The sequence below is a fragment of the Mus musculus genome, chromosome 17 (genome assembly GCF_000001635.26).
Source record: "Mus musculus strain C57BL/6J chromosome 17, GRCm38.p6 C57BL/6J".
Classification (NCBI taxonomy): Eukaryota; Metazoa; Chordata; class Mammalia; order Rodentia; family Muridae; genus Mus; species Mus musculus.
This window is the reverse complement of record NC_000083.6, coordinates 43307643-43317642: the sequence shown is the minus strand read 5'-3', so window position 1 is coordinate 43317642 and position 10000 is coordinate 43307643. Positions and strand designations below refer to the sequence as shown.

The following is a 10000-nucleotide window of genomic DNA, read 5'->3' as shown; positions in this document are numbered from 1 at the left end:
TCATTATGTTAATTGATGTGCCATCATTCACTGGTCAGTGCATTATTCTGAACTGTGCAGGGGAAGGTGAGCTGACTACAAGCTTATGTGAATGAGCTCTCTCTCTCTCTCTCTCTCTCTCTCTCTCTCTCTCTCTCTCTCTCTCTCTCTGTGTGTGTGTGTGTGTGTGTGTGTGTGCGTGCGTGTGTGCTTGTCTGTCTGTCTGTCTGTCTGTCTGTCTATCTGCCTGTCCTGTCTGTCTCTCTCTATCTCTCTGCATCTTGCTCTGATTTTCTGTCTTTCTCTGTCTCTGTCTCTCTATCTCTCACTCTCCTCCCCCACTCAGACTTCTGCCATCTTGATTTCAATGTAACAAATGACCTGGCATGGAGAGCCAAGCTAGCCCTTTCTTTTCTAATTTGTCCTTTTCCTTAATATTTTAATCACAGAAACAGGAAGCAAAACTAGGACAACCATTTAACCAGACAACCATAAAAAATCTAATTTTTACCACCTGGCTTGAATTAAAATGGGGCGGTGCCATGGATGCAGAAGAAACAGGCCTTAGGTGACCATCACTGTTCAGTGACCTCCTTCACATCTGAAGAGAACTAACATGACATGTCAGAGACAGGAAGAAATGCTGCCAGGCACTTGAGCCTTTGCTCCTGTTTTATGTCATTTAGGGACATGTTTTCTGTCTTTGGTTTTTCAATGAGGAAAACTCAGCCTTCCTGCTCTGAAGGGCAGGGAGTGCTCCACCTCATTTTATTCACTCATGTGTGATCTTTACTGTAACTTCCTCCTTTTCCTGAGACTACACAATAACTTCAGTTTCACACCTTCTGGTCCCAAGGATTTGAGTTCAAGACATAATATTAAAACCACAAAATGTAAGAACTTCTCTGAGCCGCCATGGAACTTTACTAAGATGTATAGCCAATGCAATACAAATCAAAGTACAGTGACCAAGATGGGCTACTGTTCCTTACAGTCATCGCAGTATTTCCCACGATGACATGAAGACCAAGAAAGCCCCTACAATGATTTCCTCATTGACTTGTGCTTTATTTTATTTTATTTTTATATATGTGTGGGTATGCCACATATGTATGGATGGATGCTCACAACAGCCAAAAGAGTGTGTTAGACCTCCTGGGACTTGAGTGACAGATGTTTATGAGGTGCCTAAGGTGGTTGCTGGGGACTGAACTTAGGACCTTGGGAAGAACAGCAAATGCTCTGAAATACCTCACCAGGCCATTATTTTGTTTTGTTATTACTTTTGTTTGATTTTATATTGCCCAAGATAGACCAAACTCCTTATGTTTCAATATCGACTTAAAAAGTCTTCTTGCCTACACCTCCCTAAACACTAGAATTATAATTGCTATCATAGTTACTGTTCTATTGCTGTGAAGAGATACCTTGACCAAGGCAATTTTTATAAAGGGAATCATTTAATTGGGGGCTTGCTTACAGTTTTAGAGGGTTCGTACATTTTCATCATGACAGAGGGCAAGGAAGCAGCCAGACAAGCATGATGCTAGAGGAATAGCTGAGAGCTATATCCTGATCCACAGGCATAGATAGATAAACAGACAGACAGACAGACAGACAGACGGGGCCATGAGATTTTGAAGCCTGCCCCCAATGACACACCTCCTCCAACAAGACCCCACCTCCCAATCCTTCTAATCCATTCAAACAGTTCCACTCCCTAGCTACTAAGCATTCAAACATATGAAACTCTGAGGGCCATTCTTATTCAAGCCACCAGACTTTATTTTATTTTAAAAACCTGTTCCTTTCATTTATATATCTATATATCTATATATCTATATATCTATATATCTATATATCTATATATCTATATATCTATATATCTATATATCTATATATCTATATATCTATATATCTATATATCTATCTATCTATCTATCCATCTATCTATATATCTATATATCTATATATCTATATATCTATATATCTATATATCTATATATCTATATATCTATATATCTATATATCTATATATCTATATATCTATATCTATATCTGCACTCATCTCAGTTTGTGTATAGTTAAGTAGGTTGGCTTCTTATCAAATACAGATACCTCTACTTTAGCACTCTTTCTGAAAAGTCCTCTATGTATTATTGAAAGGCAAAAATTTAAGCTAACATTGAAAGTAGAAAATATTTGTGTGTGTGGTGTATATAGCACACTGTCCTCATGGGCACTTCTGTAGAAAGAATAAAACAGAAACACCTCCAACCCCACCCCAACTCTATCCTGTTTATGTAAATTCCTCAGGTTCTAGAATACAGACCTAAATGCTGAGACTACGAGGGACCAAAATAGTGTTGTTCGAAGTCATCAACTCACAGCAAACAAGGCAGTAAAGTTGGGGTGGGAGATGAGCAGATGTGGGAAGAGAAAAGGGCCCCCTGTCCTACTGGCTGAGAATCAAAGACTCTTATGAATAAAGTTATGAATGACATTTACAGGCCCTGTGTATACTAAGGATTTTAAAAACTTTTTTAACCTCTGTTTTTTATCTCACCTAAATAGTACACCTCAAAAACCATCTTATCATGTTATTTGCTGAAAAGTAAAAGAAAAACTTACTAAATTTAAAAATGTTTAATATAACTCCAAAGTTACAAAAATTATATGCATACCTATCACTAGGACACTACAATGTGACTCGCTTGAGAAGCTGCCCTACTGTGTGTAACTATCCTCTTCTAGCTCCCTCTGCCCCTTTCTTAAAGCCCATGCTTAAATCTGCACTAAATGTTTTCTTACTAAACTCTAATCCTGCCTCATATGGACTCACCTTGAGGTTCTTTTCTGCTGACTGCGTCAGGAATGTCAGCAGAAGATACAGCAGAAGCTGTCTCTGAATGCACTGGCCTGCTACCAGTGGTGGCGGCAGCACAGAGCCTGACACAGCATCATAGAGCCTAAGGGCCTCCAGTGCACATATGCATTTGCCCAGGCCCTCCTTGCTCTGTAGTTCTCTCTTTGGCTATCAACCCGAGCCAGGGAACATGCTAAGTAATGGTGATGGGAAACAAGGGCCCTCTGTAAACGAGCTTGCCACCGATGACATACAGGGACAAAATACAAAACTGGTACTTCATGCATCAGAGTTAAAGGTCTTACTTACTTTTGATGTTTGCTTCCATGAACTTAATGTAGTCAACTTGTTGGACAGAAGTTGCCGCAGCTGTCAGGGGAATAGGAAAAGTGGTAAAGAGAAAAAAATGATCAGGTATCAGCATTCTAAGGAGAAGCATCCTTTGAAACGGTTGCTTAGCAACATCACACCTAGACCATTAGCATAAATATCTAATAGACTGTTCTCTCTTCCTAGAAGCAAAACTAGAAGTGAATAGGAAGAAATGAATGCAGTAATCCGTGAGCATCTAGCAACAATTGCTGGAGTAAAGTTTATCGGTGAAGGAAAGGGTTTCCTAACCATATGTCTGGTAGGAACATGGCAAACATGAAAATGGGTGTTAATATATGACAAATGAGCTAGCAATAAAATATTTTCTATTTTTAATATTTATTTATTTGTTAGTTTCCTGTGTATGAGTGTTTTCTCTCCTACATGCATGTCTATATACCATGTGTGTGACCGGTGCCTATAAAAGTTGAAAGAGGCATCTAGTCCCCTGGAATGGGAGTTACAGATGATTGTAAGTCACCATGTGGGTACTGGGAACCAAATCCAGAGCCCCTGTGAGAGGATACAGCTCTGATAATTAAATCTTTTTGTCTTCTTGCTAAAACATCAATTACTGCCTTTTTCTCTTGACATAATTACTTGCTCCTTAGGAGGAAACATGGAACATGGTTCTTTGCCACTTTTTTCTATTATCTCTCAGTGAAACTAATAGTCTTTCATTGGGAATTTTATCTAACATGAGAAACTACTTAGTATCCACTAGCCTGTAAATGTGAGGATCCTATTCTTTCCGTATATTTTAAATAAATGGGCAAAGGAATTCAAGGCACAAAATAGAATTCATTCCCTTGGAAAGCAAATTAGAAAGAAATTTTGCTTGCTTGCTTGCCTGCTTGCTTGCTTGCTTGCTTGCTTGCTTGCTTGCTTGCTTGCTTGCTTGCTTGCCTGCTTGCTTTTGAGACAGAGCCTCGGAACTCTAGCTGGTCTGGAACTCTCTGTGTACTACAAGATGGCCTGGAACTTGTAATCCTCCTACCTCAGCCTTCTGATGCTGTGATGTTCACTTCACTTGGGGTTGCATCTAGATGGCTCCATCAGCAGGGATCACTTAGTTTCCTTCTGAATGAGTCTGCCTTTTGTCAAATTTTATTACCTAAGTATCTATCGAGTGTATAACAAAGGCTTTGGAACTAAAGAGGATGTCTTTATGCTTGGACTGCGGGGAGGGAGAAGTTAATAGACACATACCTTGGTATCCAGGAGAATTCCAAAACAGAAGATGAAAAATCCCTTTGACAAAAACCAAAAGCAAAGAATAAATTGTGTATACATTGTATTGTGTTTTCTTTTCCAGACAAGAAATCACCTATATTCTATATGATATACTTCTATCACAATGTTATGACACCTAATGTTCTAATGTTGAGACTTATACACACACACACACACACACACACACACACACACACACACACACACACACACACATCCCTGCATGGAAGGTAATGCCTCATTCTATAACCTCAGACTAGCCTGAGATTTATTAAATAGGCCAGACTGGCCTCAAACTTGCAATTCTCCTGTCTCTACCCCCATGAATACTGGGGTCATAGGCTTGTACTAGATGCTCAACTTGAACTTTTTTTCCTGTCAGCCTTCCTGCTGGACTATAGGCTTCTAGAAAACAAGACCACTATGAACTCAAACAGTGCCTGGCACATCACAAAGTGCTCACAGATTGTGTCGATGAGCAAATGACTGAATGAAGTTGTAAACTCGTGTGGAACTTTATTCTCTGTTGTGGTGTCATTCAATGTCCCACATAGCATCCAATGGGTGTGTATCTTAGCCTTTCTTTCAACCAGATATTTAATAAACATCCATCATGTACCTGAGATGACAACAGATACTGAAATTCAGCATCCAATAGCTAGGAGGAAGAAGATGGACTCCACAAGTAACCTTCTATTCAAGTGTGTCTCCTGGAAAATCTTGGCTAAGGCAAATAGCATGCTACTCACAAGCCTGCCCTTCCTAGAGCTCTCAAGACTTATCTCCATTGGGTACATGGTCTCTGTGATGACATCGATATTACCACCTGTCCTTTTACTGCTATGTAGACTGGTACGATGCCTTTAAGAAATTCTAAGCCTTTACTGAGTACGAGGCACTGTGTCAGGTGCTAAATTCTATCTTGTAATCCTCAAAAAAATGCTCCATAAGTGTTACTGTGATCCCTGCTCATCAGCTGGGAGAGCTGATGGACGGAGAGATTAAGCACACAGTTGGTATTTGAGAAGAACACACCCGACTCATGAACCCCAAAAGTGAGACTACCGTTTCCATGACTCATTGCACCAGGTGGTCCGGCCTTGTCTGCATTAAACCATGATGGAAGACTTCTCCCACATACATCAAAACCTAAGGATTTGCTTTTCCATTTCTTCTGAACACTGTCTGACTACCAGATATAAAAGCCATCCTTAATACTAAGGATCAGAAGATGTGTGTGTGTGTGTGTGTGTGTGTGTGTGTGTGTGTGTGTGTGTGTGTGTGTGTCTAGAGTAGATTGTGAGTCCTTTGGGTTTGTAAGATACAGAATATCTGTTTCGGCTCCTCTGCTATTGGAGAGGAAAGAGTCATGAGCCCCATGTGCATTAATGTGCATGGTTGTGCTCCAAGGAACTTATTTACAAAATCTGGCTGTTGGTATCAGGTTGCTAGCCCCTGTGTGTTAAATTCCAGGGACTTGCTTTGTATCGGTCAAGGTCAGCAAGTACTCTGGAGTTACTTCTCTTCCTCTGCTTCATCAGAGATTTGTGTAAGACAATGTGGACTGAGTCGGCGACAAGAGAGAGATAAATGGTAGTTATGTGAATGCTGATAGATTAGAGCTCCACAGACGGTTACCAGGAATGTCTAGAATTCTCTTTCAGTATGATGTACACTTCTGGGAAAGGTGGATGGGTGTGTCTTCTGTCTCGATGCACTTTGTGTTACTGACTTGTTGGAGCCAAGGAGATGAGGCCATCTTCATCTACCAACCCTAGTTCTCTATATTTATCCCAGTGACAAGAGTATGCAATACATACGCCTACTGTTCTTACCTGGAAAGCATTGAGTAAAGCAAAAAGAACATGCCAAGCCAGATTGTGGCTGTTCGCCATTGTTCCTATGCCAAAGCCCCAGGTGAGCCCTAGCAACGGGGTCAGCACGAGGAGGCTCTTTCCCATGCGGATGGCAGTGGCCTTGTCATCCTGATTCAGTCTTTCTCCAACTGCTGGCCTCCAAAGCTTCCTGAGGACCAGCAACACCACAACCAAGTTCACAGCCACAATAGTCAACGCGGGAACAACGAACGCCAAGAGAGGTTTGCTCTTGTCAGACCAGTTAAGCCAACACACATCGTTCCTTTTATAGCTATTGCTAGGTTGGGTGACAGCAAGGGTGATGATGGATATAAGGAGAGGGCACCCATAGCCTAGGCAAAAGCCAATAGCCATCATGGTAGTCAGAGCCATGTGATGAAACACTAGGATAATTCGATAAGCCAGCAGGATGCCCAGAACGAGCATCCAAAAGAATACGGCAAGGTAGAAAAAGTGGGTAAAGAACACCGCAGCCACACAGACTCCAGAAGGACTCACAGAGGGGTCCACAGTGGCAGCAATGATAAACCAAACATCAGCAATTAAGAGTGACACGGCGATGTTCACCAGGCAAATGTTGCGTGTGTAGGAGGTTTGGCTTCTCTTGGTCTGCTTCCAAAACAGAGACTCGATGATCAAGCATAAGATTAGACTTGCAATGGAGATGCTCAGCCCTATGTACGTGATCCATTTTACCACAGGAACAACAGAAGAGGGGACAAAGGGTGACATGAGCATGGAGAAAGAGGTCAGGTGACTACATCGGCACAGTACCGTGTCCAGAGTTTCATTAACCAGTTGGCAGCCTGCATTGCTCCATTGCAACTGGCTAAAATCCCAAAACACACAGCGAGGCTGAGTCAGGTTTCCCTTTATTTTGGAAAAGTTCAGGAAAATTTCGCTGATGGAATAGTTTTGAATAAGTGTGGATATCACTGGGCCATTGACCCATGCATTTCCTCTCTGGGTAATGGGTAGAATGTCCCCAAAGGTCAATGAGGCCATGCTGATAATAGTCTTTGGATGCGATTTCTGGAATTGATCTGGTTCAATAAACACGTGGCCTCGGATAGGCAGAGAGGCATTTTGTCTCATTTCCATCTGATAGTTGTAGCCCCGTGTGCTCTGGATTTGGGTCACTGGGGTCCCTTTCCAGTCAATGAATTTTCCAGAAAAATTAAGAGGCAGAGCCATGGAAGGGATGAGACTACTGATGCTTTCCAATGTCTTTAGTAGCTGGGAGCTGGCATCCTTTGCATCTTGTAATAAAATTGTCCAGTTCGTTATGGAGGCTGAATCCAGGATATGATCAGCTATGTTGATGACGTTCTGAAACATAAAAATCAGTCACTTTAGATCTTCTGAGACAGAAGAGCCAAGTGTGGGTGGTTGCTCATGCTAAGTATAGAGAAAATGGTCACAGACTTGGTGAGTTGAGGATCATAGCAAAACCCATGAATTACATTCAGTTCTGTCATTCAATATAGTAGAAGGGTTTACATAAAGAAACTTGAGTCAAGTTGGTAGGGTATCTCACTGGGTAAAGGTGCCTACTCCAATCCTGGTGACCTGAGTTCGATTCCTAGAACCCACATGATTAAAAGAGAGAGCCAGTTACCACAGATTGTCCTCTGGTCTCCATCTGCATGTTGTGGAAGGTGTCAGGCACACACCGTGCCCCCCTACCCCTACACACACACTAACTACATTTTTTAAGTTGGATTTAGAGTGGCCACCCCAAGACATCTGCAATCTCAGTGAGGTTTTACTTCAGAGTGGATGAATAAGCATGCCACAATACACAGGCTTGCATTCCTTCAACTCGGAGATGGGAATGGTGAATATGTTACAGCCCCAGGACAGAAGCATGACATTCAACAAGGTCCCTCTTTTGTTCCCTTAGCTAACATTAGAATTTGTTTTATCTTATTCTACTTTATTTTAGTATTATCTCTTAGAAGTGTGCTCTTTCCTAAAGAGAGACAGAAATGGGGTGGATCCTGATGGGAAGAGAGGTGCAGAGGGATTGGAAGGCATAGAGGAAGGGGAATCTAATTAGGACTTAGTGTATGAACAACAACAACAAATATTTTCAATTAAAAAAAGAACTGCTCTTACACTCTTGCCCCTTTGTCCCCCCTCTCCCCATTTCCTTCCCCCCTCTCCCCACATGGTCATGGTCGGCCTCTATTTCTCTACTCATCTCCTCTCTGCCTTTCTCTGCCTCTGCTACCCTCTTAACACCCTCCCCATGCCCCAAATAAACTCTATTCTAAACTAAAAAAATTTATGGGTTTTTATTGTTGCTTACTGCACATGAATATTCAATAGTGATCTTTAAGAACAGTGTGATTTTGAATTGCTAGCTGGAGAGGTAGCTCAGACAATGAGAGCACCTACTGCTCTTTAAGAGAAACAAAGTTTAGCCTCAAGTTTGCAATCTTCCTACCTCAGCCTCTCAAGTGCTAGAATTATAGACCTATGCTACCAGCCTTGGAATTGCCAATTTTTTTGAAAATATTTATTTTTTCATAAAATATATTCTGATTACTGTTTCCTTTCCCAGTCTCTGGCAACCTCTGTTCCCACCCAAATTCACACTCTTTATTTTTCCCATTAGACAAATAGGCATCTAAATATCAATAATGAAATAAAGATAAAAACAAAAGCAAACAAAACAGAATAGCACAAAACAAAAAACAAGCAAATAAACAAAAACAAAAAACAAAACAAAAAAAGCCACAAGAAACGCACACAGACATAGATGCACACACATTTGCACACATAGAAATTCTATAAAACCGTAAAATGGGAAGCCATAATATATGCTCAAAGGACCTGTAAGGAGAAACAAGAAAGGCCTGATAAAGCATTATGAGACAAAGAACCTCCAAAAATGTCCCTGAGTTCATTTTGTGTTGACCATTTCTAGTGCAGGGCATGGGGGCCTGCCCTTAAGAATGGTTTGTGTCCCCAGTGAGACTCTGTTGAAGAAATCATATTAGTTGCTTTAGTGGTAGCATATAGTGAACAAATATTAGCATGCCATTTTAAGTCAAAATTTGAACATCTAAACTGAACCAGCCAAGAGAAAGGAGTTCTCAATTGTCCACTGTATGTGATGACGGCATAGGACCCACAGTCTTAAGTTGAAACCTCGCAATGAAGAGATTGCTTGTGAAGGTCCAGGCGGAAAGGAAGGGTTAGCTTTTGCACTATTGAACATGGGCATTTACATTTCTTCTCTTTCCAGACCCCAAACTTAGCATTGAATTTTGGGCCCAACACTTGCCAGGTCAACGCTCTGTTACTGAGCTACACCTCCAGTGAAGTTCTTTATATACTATGTAGTTCATTATATGCATTGAGTTCATTTTATACTATAGAAAAGCCAATAAAACTCACATGGGGACTGTTACATGGCTTCTCTGTTTTTATCAAGGGATTCCCCATCATCCAAGCTCTCAGTACACCTCCTACAGTATGCACCATTTGAAATGCAGCCTTCAATCTGGGTGGAGTGGCACATGCCTGTACTCCCAGCATGCAGAAGGCTAAACCAGGATGCTTTCAAGGAGTTCAAGGCTATCCTGGCCATTGTATGGCATGTCAGGCCCAGCCAGAGCTACATTGTGAGACCCAGTCTCATAAAAGCTAAAGAAAATAAGTTAGA

General features: G+C 41.3%; 1 protein-coding gene across 4 annotated transcripts in view; it reads right to left on the bottom strand.

Moving 5' to 3' along the window:
* Adgrf1 (adhesion G protein-coupled receptor F1) overlaps positions 1–10000 on the bottom strand; it is a 55594-nt gene that overhangs the window by 8234 nt on the left and 37360 nt on the right. For all 4 annotated transcript variants that reach the window (XR_876591.3, XM_006525120.4, XM_006525121.4 and 1 more), the window contains exons 12-14: positions 6286–7656; positions 4427–4468; positions 3155–3214 (exon numbers count right to left, since the gene is read on the bottom strand). Coding sequence is in view for 3 of the 4 variants with exons in the window: in XM_006525120.4 (XP_006525183.1) it covers positions 3155–3214; positions 4427–4468; positions 6286–7656 (1473 nt within the window). In the remaining variant the exon portion in view is untranslated. The remainder of the gene's footprint in view (positions 1–3154; positions 3215–4426; positions 4469–6285; positions 7657–10000) is intronic.